Raw genomic sequence first — 17,002 nt, 5'->3', positions numbered from 1 at the left:
CGGGGTTTGTGCTCATTTCAGGAGCAGCTGGCCTTGTCTTTTATGTACTTAGTAAAATTAATTGATTGCTCTCTTACATGTAATCTTTATGCCATTAAATTCAGGGGGGAGACCGAAGAATATTCTAAGCCCGTGTCCCCTCTGGATAAATTCCACTCATTCCGAAGATGCAGAGATAATTTAAGTTAAATTGCTTTTAGTTCTAATGTCCAAAATTTTGATGACTTGGATATTGTAAGGTTCTTGTCATTTTAATACGGTGCACAATGACAGGGTATTAAGCTCACAGTAGACCTTTCCCTTAGGATGATATTACAGTGACTCTTTATTAGGCACAATATGCAAATACTAAAATCTGACCTCATGTCAGAGTATTCTGTTATGATACATACACAGGTATATGTGCATGTATGTGTGTATAGCTTTAAAAGAACTGTCATAAATATAAGATACGAGCCAAATAGTTTGACAGCACTGAATATTAATGATAGTTACGCTTTCCTTTTTGTCCCAGAGTTATATATAATCTGCATTTATATCAATGCTGGATGAAAATACACAAGTAGCTAAGGATGGTGGTGCACACTTTTATACCAGCACCCCTGAGGCAGAGGCAGGTGGCTCTCTGTGAATTCCAGATGAGCCTGGTCTACAGAACAAGTACCAGACATAGTGAGACCCTGTATTTAAATCAGACAGGAAGGAAGGGAGGGAGGGAGGAGAGAGAGAAGGAAGGTAGGAAGGAAAACATATAAAACATGAATTTAAAAAGCAAAGTCTTTAAGAAAAGCTAATTTTAAACACCTCCTAGTACTAGTAGCTTGGAGACGGAAGGCCCCAGCTCCACCAATGGTGCCTGAGACAGGGGCTGTCCCCCAGGCTTGAGGTCAAAGCTGTGCTATCGTATCTGTATTCTCTTCAGGCCTCAAGATAGTTCCCTGGGGACATCATACTTTGCCGCTTTGTAACTTTTTATGTTCCCCTCTTTCCCTCCTTTTCTTTCTCTTTGTGGTGCTAGGAATTGAACTCAGGGCCTCACATACATTTAGGCAAATACCTGACCACCAAGCTCCACCCCCAGAGTGCACCTCATTTTTACAACTCAATGTAGGTAGTCTTTTCTCCCTCCTCTGCTGGAGCGGTTCCACTAGTTCATTACAGCACTCCACAGACAGCAGAGGAAAGCAAGAACACTGGGCCTTGCATCCCTCAGTTGGCCAGAGTTTGGCCACCACACATATGTTTCAGGGCAATAGGACATGACTGTCTAGGGTTCTCTTTGTGTCAAGATTTTATTCATCTTAGTTAGGGCTTCTGTTGCTGTCATAAAATCCCATGGTCAAAAGCAGCTTGGGGAGGCGAGGGCTCATTACAGCTCACATGGCCTGATTACTCGTTCTCTTCTGAAGATCCTACAGTGCACCTGACTGTGCTGGGGGGCTTGAGAACGGCACAGTGCAAAGCCCTCAAAGAACAGTTGCTGCCGTGATCGAGCAGATGGAGGAAGGGCCTTTCTTATCCCTACGCACCACGCTGCGGGGAGGTGTCTAGTTCTCCTCTCACAGCTCTGATCTGTGCTCCATATATTAGTCTACCCAGATGAAAAAGCATCTTCCTCACCTATGGGTGAGTGCCAACCATGAAGCCCCAGGAGAGTTCTGCATGCTTTATTGATATCATGTACCTTAATTTCTTCCCCAACATCAGCATGACCTTGATACAATGCATGAAGGAACCAGACTTGAATATAGGTGTGAAAGTCTGCACGCTAGACAATTCATGGGAATGGGCCGCTATGTTTCCATGTCAGCGCTGTCTCCAAGACTTACTTTCTTATTGTAGTACTACACAACTACTTCCTGTCATTTCTATCGCTGTTTTCTCATGCGGGTACCACGATGGCTCCTGCCGAGGAGGGAAGGAAACTGACACTTGAAAGGTAGGGTGACTTTCTCAGGATGGTGTGGCTAGTAAAGTCTAAAAAGGGTACACAGGCTGTCCTGACATACTGAGATTCAAATGCACACATATGTACACAGAATACACAGAAATACACATAAATATACAGACACATATTTACATGTGTACTCTTACCATTCCCAAACCAAAGTTAAGAAGTCTGTGCTAATAGTCTGAGCGGCAAGGAGATTGAAAGAGGGGGATCATGAATTTAGGGTCAGCCTGGGCTACACAGTCAATTCTGTTTCAAAAAGCCACCTGTCCCCATAGGAAAACACAGGCTGTCCCTAAAGTTGTCCCTGCCTTTGCTCAGCTGTAGACATAATGAGGACGGAAGACGCTCTTTTTCCCACCGTGTACTTTAATATATTTGTTTTCCCTAGAATACTGCTGACTCTTAGACTCAATATATCCCTCCTCTTTACATCACTGCATCGACGGCCTCCTTAATGTTGGCATACAGGATACATTACATTAATCATTGTTGTACTAGCCCTCTTCTCCCGCCTTTGCTATCTGAAGAATATTTATCATTCTAAGAAGAAGTACTTAGGATTTAGAAAGTGGCCTAAGAAGGAGCTTAGTGACTGGCAGGTCATTGTTGCTAGCCCACTCTGACAAGCGGAAGCAGAAAGATGAGGGTGTGGGCGAGGCTAGCGTCTGGAGCGTGGCTAGCTTATTTTACTCAGGTTCTGGGCTGGAGATATAATAGTTCTCATGCACAGTCATCTACTTGGCTAATATATTTAATGGTATAGTAGATGCTAGAAGCAGACACTTATCAACTTGATTCTTTTCAAACCTGGGGGAGTGCTTCATGGCAGAACATGTGTGAGGCCCTAAGTTACATTCTTTCAGTGTATGTACACACACACACACACACACACACACACACACACACACAGACACACACACACAGACACTTTTTCTCTGGGCTTGAGTCTCAGAACCAACACTCCGTCTTCCAGTGGCTGTCTCACCCCCTCCTGCCTCCTGATCTTTCTCATGCCCTTGTAAAGTTCATGAGCTCCACAAGTCTTCCTGTGGGCTCTTTGCTTGCCTTCTCTGTAGCTGCAGGGGCCTGGGTGTATGCTTCTCTTGCTTGCTCTATGATAGATGGTAAAAGCCTTCTCCCGTAGATACCATAAATGAGAATGCTTGGTAACAAGAGCCATCATCAGGCTGTTGGCACAGGGAAGGCGGAAATGTACTGTTCTGCAGGAAAGGTGTAAGGAACAGGCCAGGGAGTTCCCTCCTTCCATTGGCACGCACTGTCTGGAGTGGCAGTAATTGACAGCAGGGGTTAACACTGTTTACTCTGTGACTGTGCTTGGTATTACAAATCAGAGAGATGCTGGGTGGGTCGGTGTAGGTGCAGGCCTTTAATCCCAGCATTTGGAAGGCAGAGTTTGAGGTTATCCTGGTCTACAAATGCTAGTTCCAGAACAGGCTCTAAAGTTACAGTGAAACCGTCTCAAAAAAGAGTCAGAGAGACAATAGGTGTACTTTCAAACAGTAATTACTATTACTTTAGGTGGCACTCGAGGCAAAATGAGTAAGGAATATTTCTCAAGAACTGGGATGAAATGGCACAACCCCATTTATTAAAAAAAAATAGAGAGATTGAATTCATTCATGAGTTGTGTCTTTTACTTCTAATATAGCCTCTAGCTGGGCAAGGGTGGGAATAGTCACAGATATATCCTATGATACGACTCAAAAATGGGTAGGTTCCATCTGAAGACTTTGGTCCCAGGAGGAAAACACCAAATTAGGTTCGGAGGCCCAGGAAGTCAAATAGATGGTCCCATCTCAAAAGTTCTTCTCCCCAGAGATGCTGAGAACAAGGACCAGATAGTGATGGAGACGGTCGAGTTGATCCAGTCGACCAGAGCTCTGAAATGGTGCTTGCTTTTAATTGGATTGGGAAATGTGATTTATTAATAATCGGCAAATGGTGTGGAGACAGCCTTCCATTTTCAAATATGCGCTGCTGTGGTTTCACAGCACATAAACATTTATGACTGGACGTAAAAGATCACAGCGCCTGCGTGCTGGAGTCACCCCGGCTGAACGATGCGATGCTGCCCTGCAGAGCGATGACCAAATGGACTCAAGAACTCACTGCGTACCATGAGTTTAGACTACCAGTCGACCCATCATTTGCAGGGAGGAGGGTACAAAACCAGGAGAATTTACCCACACCCTAAAATGTCAGCATTACGTCCATTTTCCTCCCTTTCCTTAGATGGCTACACAGCAGTCTCTGCTTCCCCATGTGTTGCTCAAATGCTACCTTCTCAAGAAGGACAGACAACTCTCCTGTTACCTCTGTAATTATTAGGCCCCGCCTGAAATACATATCCGTGAATACGCGTGCACTCGTTTTCCTGCTGGGTTCTATTTCTTCAGCTTCCTTTGCTCCAGTATACCACAGGTTAGTGCGTGAGGTTGTTATTCTCAACCCCATGCTACCACACTAAGTTCCAAAGTGACAGGGAGTATTTTCTCCTTTACTTCCCAATACACACCAGTGCCTCAGAAGAGAGACCAGCAGCACACGGCACAGCACCCAGGAAGTATTGATGGATTCACCAAATATCAAGTCTAACTTCACAGCAGCTCTTCCCTCTTGAAAAAGGGAACCCCTGTCCCTTCTCATGTGCGTACCTCTAAGCCAGCTGTTTTGACTCCACGTGACATTTAACTTAAGACTCTTCCACTGATATCATTCCAAAACAGCAAAGATTCGGGGACTGTGGGGGGTGCTCAACGACAGTGAACACTCACCCAACGTGCATGAGTTTTCTCTTTAGCACAATCATCACGACCATAACCATCATCATCATTATCACCGACAAAACAAGGACGCTCCAGCTTATAAAGGAATTAAACTGGCTAGCTAGCATACAGATACGGTGTGTTCATGAAAAAATAGAAGGAAAAAAAACCACTATTCAAAATTCCGAGTCTGATTTAGCCATAGCTCTGGCCCTGTGCAGGACTCCCTACGCTGCAGAAGGAGGCAGAAAGCTGTGGATACTGCTCCCTCCCCAACATTGTACCAGAGCAGGAACTGCGTGCCAGGAGTCATCATTTCTCAATTACTTGCAGCCAGTCCTTCCCTTTGAAGCCCAAGAGTGCTTCTGACCTAGTTAGACTCCTGCCACTCTGAATGTGCTTAATAACAAGTTTTTTGTTTTTGTTTTTGTCCTGCTTTGTTTTGATCTGGATACTCACTTGTTGCCCAGTTATCAGTAAGAGCGACCCTTCCTTCCCATGCACCACTTGCCGGTAAATGTGATCAAGGATCAAGAGCTCGCTCCAGCAGTTCTGAAGCAGCTTCATTTGGTCGTCAACCTGCAATTGGAAAACAAGAGCGTGTTACTTGCTACCTTTTTGGTTTTGTGTAATTCTCCATGCAAGAAAACCAACAAGTAAGGGGGTCCTGTCAGTGACCACTCAGACACATGCTTGGCATCTGCGCTGCTGCTCCTGGAAGACACGATTTTTATTTAGACAAATACTTCAGAGTATAAACTAAGTATAATCAACGGGCTTCCAAGAGAAGGCGCGCCATTAGATTGTTCTAGCTGGCATTACAAGAGTTCTTGGAGTTTGGTTATCAGAGGGACAGGAGCCAGGATGGTCTTGAGAAAACCCTGAAAGGAATGATCCCAAGTAGGCCATGCTCATGTATGTAAAGGTTACACATCATAGCTCGCTGCCAAACAGAAAAAAAATGAACAGGGTAGCCGGAGGGATCTTTGGAGACAGACGAACAGTGGCCATATTGAGTTTTTTAAGAGATATTCCTTACTCCTAGGTAAGAATTCCAACTGTGTTTTCAGGATTTGAACCCAGGACCCTAGGCAAACGCTTTACTACTAAACAAGCCCAAATGGCTATTTTTGGGTCAATTATTTGGTGAGACTAAGTGTGGAGTTTGGGGATAGAAGGATAAACAAGGTAAGCGGATCCCCTCCTGCCTTTATGGAAATCATTTGCTTGGTGCAACACCCAGTGGGGTAGTTGACAGTAAGCGTCTGCTTTCTTCTTTGGAAGCTGTGCCAGAGTGCTATGTGGCACGGTGAGGGGAAGGGCAGGTGGGTGCAGTACCTAGGTACTTTATCCTCTGTCGAGGGTTGACTGCAGGTGAAGCCCTGTGTCCTGATGACCCAGCAACAGGCATGTCATTGCACCCAGAGGGGACTGCAGTTCTCGCTCTCTGTCGGATGTGAAGGGTGATTTCAGAGCAAAGTGCAGGCTGCTCCTTGGGGTTTTATTGCACCCCCATACGCTATCAGTATCTCATCTCAGATTTATCAGTCTACAATAGCAATTTGGCTCCCTTCACTTTAAAAACTTTGATATGAGGCTTTGGTTATTTATTTAGCACTCTTTTCTGGGAAGCCAAAAACACTGTACTTTGACATCATCTTTCCAATAATAACCACACAGGATAGCACTGTACGGAACATCCAGGAGGTGGGGTCAGGCAGACCTCCAAAGTCCACGCATGGGTACAGAATGGGGATTCTGGCTTAAGAATCTAGTTACACAGCAAGAAAATTGATTATGACAGAGTACGCCTTTAATCCCTTGGGAGGCAGAGGGGGGTGGATCTGTGAGCTCAATCCCAGCGTGGTGTGACTTCCAGGTCAGACGGAGCTCCACAGTGAGATTCCGTACTACTCTTCCAGGATTCAGAGAAACCATGTCAGGTGATCTTAACTCCCCTGGCCTCGCTGAGCATCTGCATTCATGTCTACATACAGACATATACATACATAATTTAAAATGATAAAAATAAATCTTTTAAATGAAGAGAGAGTAAAGGGGACGCCAGGCAGTGATGGAGCATGTCTTTAACCCCAGCACGCGGGAGGCAGAGGCAGGTGGATCTCTGTGAGTTTGAGACCAGCCTGGTCTACAAGAGCTAGATCTAGGACAGGCTCCAAAGCTACAGAGAAACCCTGTCTCGAGAAACAGGTGTGGGGTGGGGGGAGAGTAAAGGGGACTGTCATGGCGATGGAGGAGGGTGAGTGGGCATGAAGAAGCATGTTTCCTGGGTCACACCCCCCCTTCGTTTTCATCTGATGATGACCCGTTTTGCACATATAACAGAGGAGACACGGTTACTGCGACCGAGTGCACTGTTACATAGCCACACGGTTACTGTAACAGACTGCAAGTGGAACTGTGGCACAGAACTCGCCCTTCCCTAGTCCTTCAGAACGTTGAGGGTGCATGTTCAAATCTGCTCCGTTCTCTCCGGCCCCCACCCCCGATCCCATGCCCACCTCTTTGGAAATTGATGGAATCGGTGACAAGAGTCTGATTCTCCCTTGAGTGTCATCTTGATTTTCCTTTTGTTTTATATGATCGTGACACCATTTGTTCTCTGGAGAGTCTCCGATAACCTGCCTGATTCCCAGTGAATCCTAATTGTTTATCTGCCTGCCCTTCTCTAAGAGGCACGTGGTGCTTTTGAAACGAAGGAACAAATGCCTGAATCATTTTCACCTCTGCGATCCTTCAGTTTCGCACCGTATATTTCAGGTGCCAGCCCCGCAGGGTAAGCTAGTGTCTCCTTTGGCCCTTCTAAGATAACCAGCAATTGTCAGATGCAGTATCCATGTGCGGATGTCCCTCCTCACATGTGCGTGCAGGTCTGCACTTGAAGCTGGCCTTGGGAAGGACTTCCAGACTGGCGATAATTTCAAAAGCCCTCCTGAGCAATTGAGCCTTTGTTTGGACACCCCATGAAGAGGTTTTACACCAATATTCTATTGCAATATTTTCCATAATTGATTCTGTGCTAGTTTATGACCTCTTGAAATTGGCGAGAGTGCAGCTTCATGCTGCTCTGCATAATACCGCCTTCATACACACAGGAATAAAGGGGCTGGGAAAAGACGACATCTTCTCTATTGCCAGGTGACAAGTGCTGGCACTTTCTAATGCACACACACAAGTGTACATATGTATGTCTTTATCTCTGTGTGTATAGAAATATGTGTGTATACACATATATGCATATATTTAATTTTACGTATAAAGTGAGCTTTGAAGAGATGAGTACCAAGGAGTCAGAAGGAAAAACCAACTTATTTTTTAATAAGAAAATTTTGCTAGCATTAATGCTGTAATATTTCGGGTGGCATCTGGGGAGACCAGTTTAGCTATCAGTCCCATTGTAGAACAAAATGTCACTTGTGGATAGCAACAGCACTCCCTGTAAGCCTGGGTTATCGGCAGCAATAAAAGCAAGGGCTTATCTCAGAAACGAGTTACTCATCAGAGAAACTCTCTAGATGAGGGTGTAAAGGTACACAAGGCTCACACAGCAATGAAACACGGCTTCCCACGCCCCGGCCTGTTCATCATTAGAAGTGTGAGCATTCCCGTGCTGAGAGAGGGCCTGGCAGTCAACCTGAAGAAGAAAAATGTGCGTCTCTTTCTCAACTCCACATTCAAGGTATCAAGCGTTCGTGTCTCACACACCCACACCCCAACTTTGAACAGGTGAGAACTGATAATTCACTTTCCCTCTCGTAGAGAGTTTGCTTTATTTTGGTTTTTAGATTTGGCCATATCCTTTCTGCTCCCACATCCTTCCTACCTCCCCACCAAATCAAGTTCATGTACCTTTTACTTTCTCTTTAATTAAAAATAATTATGAATAAATGAATAAAAGCATACCCACCACACCAAAAAAAACCCCAAGAAATCACACCGTAACTATAACAACAAAACACAGAAAACACAGAGTTCTCTTAGCTTACTACTAATGAACGTGGACCCTGCCTTGGAGTATGGCTGACATACCCAGTGTCAATCAACTCGAAAAACCAGATTTGCCCTCTCCAAGCCAGTATCAATTGAGAATAGCTTCTTGGTTAGGGGAGCGACTTTTTCCTTTCCCCTTCTCAGCTGCAGAGGCTTTTCATAAACTATGAGTCACTGCAGTTGCGCTTTAAAAAAGGAAGAAAGACATTCTACTGAATTGGAGAAGGGGGGTAAGTAGGCATAAACCTAATTCTTCTTTCAGACCATCAACTTTTGTGCATAGGACCTGTGTTTAAAATGAGGTGAGGAACAGGATGAAGAAGACAAAATCGGTGCTTCTGAGAGAATTCACACACCAGCCACAGGAGCAGACTGTCAACCAGATGCCCAAATTCACACACCAGCCACAGGAGCAGACTGTCAACCAGATGCCCAAATTAAAACACCAGCCACAGGAGCAGACTGTCAACCAGATGCCCAAAGGCCCATTCTACTGACCCTCCAGGGTCACAGAAAGGTGGGAATAGACAGACTCACTTTGTAGAACTCTATCTATCTATCTATCTATCTATCTATCTATCTATCTATCTATCTATCTATCTATCTATCTATCTGGCTGTCCGTCCGTCCGTCCGTCCATCCATCCTTGACTTTTGGTTGGGGGATGGCTCTCTCTATGTAGCCCTAACTATCCTGGAACTCACTGTGTAGACCAGACTCGACTTAAACTCAAAGATCTGCCTATCTCTCAACCTGAGAAAATACATATGCCCCCATGCCCAGAACTTGTAGAATGTTATTTTAAAAAAGTCTCTCCTCCCCTTACTTTGTTAGAATAACTTCTGAATCCAAATACAGTTCTTAAATGAAAGGAAAAACAAAACAAAACAAAACAGAAAAACGGGCTGATGAAATAGCCCAGTGGGTTCTGCCAAGCCTGATGACCTGAGTTCAATCCCTGGGACCCATGGGGCAGGAGAGAGCAGAGGCCTGTCAATTGTCCTCTGACCTTTACCCACTAATCATTCCTGCAAAAGAAATAAATAAATGAAAACGCGAGCGCACACACAGGCGCTACTATTCAAACACACTTCAGCATCACTACAAACAATGCCCAGGTACTTTTTTTTTTCCTAGCAAAAAGCAAGCAAACAAACCAATCTCTGGAAGGGGGTCGCCATTTCATTTTGATACTATGGTGACATGTATATACATATATCCAAACACAGTGAGGAAAAATCAAGACCATCCAAAAGTCAACTCAACAAACTTCAATAAGAACCTGCCTCAGGCAATGCAGGCACGTGGCTACCTTAATCGTTGAGTGCTTTCTAATAAGCGCAGATGGCTATCTGAAACCCGTATCGTAAACTGCTATAAAGTCCAAGAAAAAAAATGATTTCACATTAACAATAATTAAGCAAGCACTAAAAACAAGACTGAAGCAGAGAAGCAAGAGCCAGTGAATGTCTTCGGCTGATGCCATGCTCCAGAGTGCATTGTGCAGAGTGCATGGAGGTGCGCAGCATGCTTCCAAATGCATTGCTGTTGGCCGAGGACCTATCTGGAAACAACATATCGGGATCTAAGCTATCCTGGCCCTTTCTATACGTCTCCAATGGGGTGACAAAGGCCCCCCCCCAACAAGCTTTCCATGGAGGTGAACTCTCCAAACCAAGGAGGGGAGCAGAAGGCAGAGGGCTTTAACTATTGTCTGACTTTTTTTTTTCATTCCCACAAGCCACAGCGGTGGGGGTGGAGGTGTCTTCATCCACTCCTCTTCCATTCAGGTCAAGACCAAGAACTCCCCAGACGCTGGGATTCAGAGACTAAATCCATCACAGAGGTGGATATTAGAAGCATCCAGTTTGTATTGTTTGTCTGGACTTGAACTTCTTCCATGTTCCCCAGACCCTCTTCCATGGTGCTTCAGCACACCGGAGTGTGTGGACAGGTGTACACTGGACAATTATCAGTGTGCGGCCTGATCTCACAGCCAGGATGGCCGCAGTAGCCAGCGGCTCGCGAGATTTGCCTGTGATCGCAATAATCGGCTCCGTTCATGAAGATGTGCCACCTTGTATGTGGGTTCAGTAACACTAAGAAGGATTTCTGGTAAACCTCCTTCCTATTCCATGTCATCGTGGCTCCATCAGAAGCATCACCTTTGGTTGCTGTCATTTCCCTGGGAGCAAACCGGGCTAGAGCAACCAATAGGAAACAAGGTGCCAAGCTCTCATCTCCGAAGCTTTCCCTACAAAAGGACTTTATGGACCACATTAACACTTTTGGGGAGTTAGATATTGGATTTAGAATCTCATGCATGCTATATAAGCTTTCTATTGATTGAGCTATTCCCGATCATTTCTGTTGATTGATTGGTTGGTTAGTTCTGACTGCTTGATTTATTGACTGACACAGGCCCTAAGTTTCCCTGGCTTTCCTGAACTTACTTCGTGAGCTCATACGGCTAGTGAATGTAAGATCCCCCTGCTTCAGCCTCCCAGTGAAGCAGGATTAGACCTGTGTCATGAGGCCCAGCTATGTTTATACGTTTAAAAATAAGCAAATAAAACAAAGCTTTGCATCCATGAACCCCCTTTAATTCCCACAACATTTGGTAAGGCAGGCTGAACAAAACTGATCACTGTTTTGCAAGCACCAAATTTATGTAAATTTTCACAACAGAGCTCGGCTAAACTGAAAAGCCAGGATTTGAAATGCTCATGATTTTAGTGGCCAGGAATATTTATACACCTCTGCCAAGAATGCGCACAAGTCCCTGAGAAGCCATTAAAAGCTGCTCCTCTGAAACCCTCCCCCCACCAGCTCCATCCATGTTGGTCATGCCTGCATTCTTCCCTCACAACAACTTCACCTGTACATGCTGGTTTCTGCCAAATTCTTAAACTGGGGGTCGGAAACATGATGGTCTATAGACTTGAAAAAACTAAACTACAGGCAATAATCCTTCATGAGGACAGAGCCAAAAACCGAAACTTTCCTACCAGCAACAACACCATAACCTGGAATAAAGGGGCATGGCTGTCTCAGGATGGCTTGTCCTCTCAGGCTGGCCCCCGCCATGGTGATGGGGCAGAGAGTGGAGGAGAGAAGCAGCCCCCAGGCAATGGCAAAAAAAAAATGTCTGTGAACAAAAAATAACGAACCCCATCCAGAGCCATTCGGTGGGGCCTATCAGTCCTGCACCTCAGGGCCACTCAGAGAAGCAGTCAATGTCCAACCATGGACATTCGCAATCGCAAAGATCCCACAGCAAGCTCACCAGTCTTCCAGGAAGGAGGTCAGGCGTTAACGTTTCCTTAGTCCTGTGCTTCCGAAGAGCATTCAGACTGTCTGTGACTGCCTAATGCCTGTTTTCCAGGGACGTTAACGAAGCACTGCTTTCAGTAAAGCCGTGCTCATGTCAGGGAGTAAATGTGAAGTCCTGAGAGACAACTCAGAGTTTGATGGATAAAGCTGCACAGAGTGTATAAATATTGAATATCGCTACTGAGAAACACATATTCAGATCAGGTATGTTTGGCGAATGCCTGTAATTCCAGCTCTCCAGAGGCTCAGCCCGGAGTCCAGCCTGGGATACATGGAGAGAGCCTTTCTCATAACCTGTGTGAGAGCTGAGCAGATACCCAAGTGGTTAAGAGCTCTGACCTGGGTTCAGTTCCCAGCACCCACGTGGTGGCTCACAAGCACCTGTAACTCCAGTTCCAGAGCTTCTGGTGCCCTCTGCTGGCCTCCGCGGGCACCAGGCACAAGTGCTGCACAGGCACACATCCAAGAAAAATGCCTAGACCCACAGGAGGAGACATGGCTCAGCAGTTAAGAGCACTCTGCTCTTCCAGAGGACACAGGTTCAATTCCATGCACCCACAGGACAGCTAACAACTGCCTGGAATTCCAGCTCCAGGGGATATGACACCCTTAACACAGATACACATGCAGGCAAAACACCAACGCACATAAAATTTAAAAAATGAATCATTTATTAATGCATAAAACCCTCACTTGTGTACACACATACACACACTCTCTCTCTTAAAACTCCACTTTCTGCCAAGCCCCTGAACCTATGATAGTGGTTCTCATTCTTCCTAATTCTGTGATCCTTTAATCAAGTTCCTCAGCCTGTGGTGACCCCCAACCACAGAAATTTGTTGCCACTTCATAACTAATTTTGCTACTGTTATGGACCACAGTGTATGTATCTGATACATATCTCCCACGGTGGTCACTACCCACAGGTTGAGAACCACTGCTCAATGGGCCTGATATTAAGAAGAATTTTTTTAAAAATAGGGACTAATGGGGCTAGAGAGATCGCTCAGTGGTTAAGAATACCAACTACTTCTTCCAGAGGTCCAGGGTTCAATTCCCTGTACCCATTCGGTAGCTTACAACTGTCTACAGTTGTGTAAGATCCAAATCCCTCTTCTGGTATGAAGACGTACATGCAGACAAAACATACATATACTTAAATATTTTAAAAAAGATAGGGACTAATTAACCTAAAACCACTATCATGGCAGATTATAAGTACATTCCTAATGAGTAATAAAACTAAACAGTATATTCTGGGCACCCTGAAGACTTCATAAATATGTGACCCAGTTTGGTCCACAGCTTCCACCACCCCCACCAAGAGGGTTTGGTTAATCTATATAGCCATGGTTGCCCTATTCCCAAGCACAGGAATTAAAGGCATGGGCCACTATGCCCAGCCTCAGTGACTAATTATTTTCTTTTGGTTTTTCGTGACAGGGTTTCTCTGTAGCTTTTAGAGTCTGTCCTGGAACTAGCTCTGTAGATCAGAGCTGGCCTCAAACTCACAGAGATCCACCTGTCTCTGTCTCCCACGTGCTGGAATTAAAGGAGGGCATTAACACTGACCCGCATCAGAGACCAGGTTCTTATGTCGAGAACTTACAAAGAATAGAAGAAATAAGACGTGGCCTTGTCAACTAGTACACAAAATTGTATGACTTCATGGCCAAAGGAGCTATGGTCAGGGCTGCAACTTCAATTGACAAAGAACTCAACAGCGCTGAACTCCAGCCGTGCTTTGTTGGTGAGTCCCTCAAATGAGAGGCATGTAAATCAGGGACAACCGAAAGAAAAAGAATTGAGATGCTAAGCGAAGGACAAGGAAAGAAGTTCAGATGATGGGTACAGCAGACAATGTCAAACACTTTGTAGAGCCTTTTCTTTCTTGGGCACAGTGGTGTTTGCTGGTGGCTACTACTTATTTTCCTATTCTTCAGTTCTGAAATCTCCTATGTCCTCACCTGTTTGATCTGGAAGATGATATGCAAACAGAAAATCCCCTTAAAGGAGATTTGCTGTTAGGTTTTATGTCAATTTGATGCAAGGTAGAGTCATTTGGGGAAAAGGAGCCTCAGCTGAGAAAATTTACCTACTAGACTGCCCTGTGGGCAAGCCTGTGGTACATTCTCTTGGTTGATGTGAGAGAGCCCAGCTCACTGAGGGCAGTACCACTGCTGGCTGGAGTCTTAGATGCTATAAAAAGGCAGGCTGAGAAAGCCATGAGAAGTAGGCTGGTAGGAGCACACCTCCATAGCCTCTGCTTCAGTTCCTGCCTCCAGGTGTGCTGCCTTCAGTTCCTGCCCTAGCTTCCCTACACGATGGACCAAATGCTGAAAGACGATGATCCAGTTTGTGGTTTCTGGATATGGCTTCATGGCTGACCGCTATGTACTGAATAACCAATCCAGGGTCTCATCCCTAGGAGAGGCGAATTCTTCTCCAAGCATCGTTAGTTGCCTCTAGTTTTTTGTCTGAGTATGGGATCCTCTGAAACTTTCCCTCTTCCAGATTAGCAGGTCTGTTTATATTGTCACTGTTCCAAAACAAAACCGAACACAATGCAGAGATCAACGGATCATGGGAAACATAGTCCCAACAGACAAACCAGTACCACCTCGCCTGCATTGGCTCAGGGAACATCTGGAAAGAAGGGCCAGAAACACTGTAAGAGCCAGAATGCCAGATATCACCAAGTCTGCTTTCAAACAGTCTTCCCTAGAAATGGCTGCATAAACCAAAGTTGCTATTGGTCATGGCGTTATATCTCAGCAACAGAAATTCGAAGAAGACGGTGCATTTTCTGTTGGCTTTCTACAGTGTCAAGAAAGGATTTGTGGCTATGGTGAGATCTTCATAATCAGGTAGTGAAGTTGTATCTGCATTCTCCCTTCCAGTCATCGTCTTAACAAACATGCCACCAGGGATGTGACAAGGCCACCGCCGAGCATCTTAGATTAAGGCGTGAATGGCAGAAGGTTCTGGCTGCTCCACTCTTTGTGAAATAGAGAAGTACAACTGAGGCCCTTGAGAGGACAGGGTGGGGGAGGAAGAGACAAGCTGGGCGATATTTTCCAGAGCATCCTCTGCGCCCTCTACAGTCACTAACAATTGTCCTTTCTAGTATGCATTTCAGTCTTTTTTTTTTTTAAAAAAAAAAGTGTTTAGAGGCTTATGTGTCCTTGGTCCCTTTTGGCTGGCTGCTTCAATCAGGCAGTTAGCCAAAAAGAAAAACACCACTCCAACGGCCTAAACATCTCTCGCAAAACACACAACTAAAATTAGGACAGAAATGAAGCCACAGTCCCTAGGGAGGATTCGGTGATGGGAATTCTCTGGGCGGGCACAAAAATTCCTAGGAGAATTTTTCTTTCAGGTTCCCCGGGAGTACACAACAGGATGAACTTGTCCCTTCACGTTATTTAAATGCCTCTTTCGGGTCACCACAATGTCAAATGTACGTTTGCTCTGATCAGAGATGAGGGTCGTCACCAAAGAGCCGGGCATGGGCTGAGAGCTCCAGGTTTGAAGTCTGATCTCAAGGTGCAGAAAGGTCATTTCTAGGTCATTAAAAAACAGTGCATGTCTGGAAATTTTTATCCCAGTGCTCTAAACATCACGCACTAATGCCAAACAGTCCCCATGAAAATGCCCTGCCACTGGCAATATGAATGACATTCCCCAACACTTACCACTCAGGTTGTCTCAAAATCTGTGCTGGGTCACACCCTGATCCTAGCCCTGTGCTTATAGTTTATACTTAACTAGTATTTACTTGCTCAAGGCAGAAATGTCCCGGTAACTACCTTTGGTTCAATGACTTCATTTTGCAGAAGAAATTCAGGATGGGTGGACTATAATTTCAGTACATTGACTACACGTACAAGAAAGGGCAGAGGAGTCCAGGAATCCCACTGAAGTGCAATTTAACTCCACAGTCATAGAGAAATGAGCAACCTTCTTGTTTTTAGTCTTAAAACTTAACAAACGGGCCGGGCGGTGGTGGCGCACGCTTTTAATCCCAGCACTCGGGAGGCAGAGGCAGGCGGATCTCTGAGTTCGAGGCCAGCCTGGTCTACAAGAGCTAGTTCCAGGACAGGCTCTAGAAACTACAGGGAAACCCTGTCTCGAAAAACCAAAAAAAAAAAAAAAAAAAAAAAAAAACACTTACAAACGGCTATAGTTTGGGTCTTACTGGTTCCCCAGAGATTCCTGGGATAAAGGTTTGGTTCACAGCTGATGGTGACACTGATTGGTGACAGGACTTTTGCGGGACGGGACCTAAGGAGGGATGCCAACACCCCTTGAATGGGCTGTTCAGATGCGCCCCATCATCGTGGATGAGCAGATTCCAATAGTTCTGTGCACCATCACCTTACCAAAGGTCCAGACGTCAGTAGGCTCGACCACAATTCTAACCTCTGACACGAGCCAAAATAAATGGTTCTTCCTAATAAGCGCGTTATATCATTTTGTCAATAATAGAAGGCTGACATCATCCCAAGTTACCTCCTAGAGGGAAGTATGTTAACAGTGATATAATTTCTCCATTTCAAATGAAAAGACATTTATGACGTGGGAAATAAAGACCTTTGGAAAGTTGCAAAAACAGACACCAAATAACAGAACTTTGCAAGCTCTCTGGCCTGGGGAAGACTGTGAAGGCAGTTGAGGGTGGAGGGCTGGTGTCTGCTTAATCCCACGGGGTGGGAGGTCTGGCTTTATGCTCTGAAGGAAGAAGGGAGTTTTCCATGGAATGACAGAAACTGACAGAGATAAAGGGTCACGCCATCTGTTGCTGAACATCCCAAACTTCAGTATGTGATTAAGTAACAAAGAGTTAACCTGATTCTTGTCTTGGTTCTTAGACAAGTAAGAACTTAATTTGACCCTGGTGTGTTTTTACTAGTAG

At 45.1% G+C, this 17,002-nt stretch overlaps 1 protein-coding gene across 5 annotated transcripts in view; it reads right to left on the bottom strand.

Moving 5' to 3' along the window:
- Positions 1 to 17,002, bottom strand: part of Nr5a2 (nuclear receptor subfamily 5 group A member 2) — a 121,962-nt gene that overhangs the window by 43,807 nt on the left and 61,153 nt on the right. For all 5 annotated transcript variants that reach the window (XM_038349206.2, XM_038349205.2, XM_038349207.2 and 2 more), the window contains one exon: positions 5,200 to 5,319. In XM_038349206.2, the coding sequence (XP_038205134.1) occupies positions 5,200 to 5,319 (120 nt within the window). The remainder of the gene's footprint in view (positions 1 to 5,199; positions 5,320 to 17,002) is intronic.

This window comes from Arvicola amphibius, chromosome 12 (assembly GCF_903992535.2).
Source record: "Arvicola amphibius chromosome 12, mArvAmp1.2, whole genome shotgun sequence".
NCBI classification, from domain to species: Eukaryota; Metazoa; Chordata; class Mammalia; order Rodentia; family Cricetidae; genus Arvicola; species Arvicola amphibius.
The sequence above is the reverse complement of the archived record's forward strand: the minus strand, read 5'-3'. Positions and strand labels throughout refer to the sequence as shown.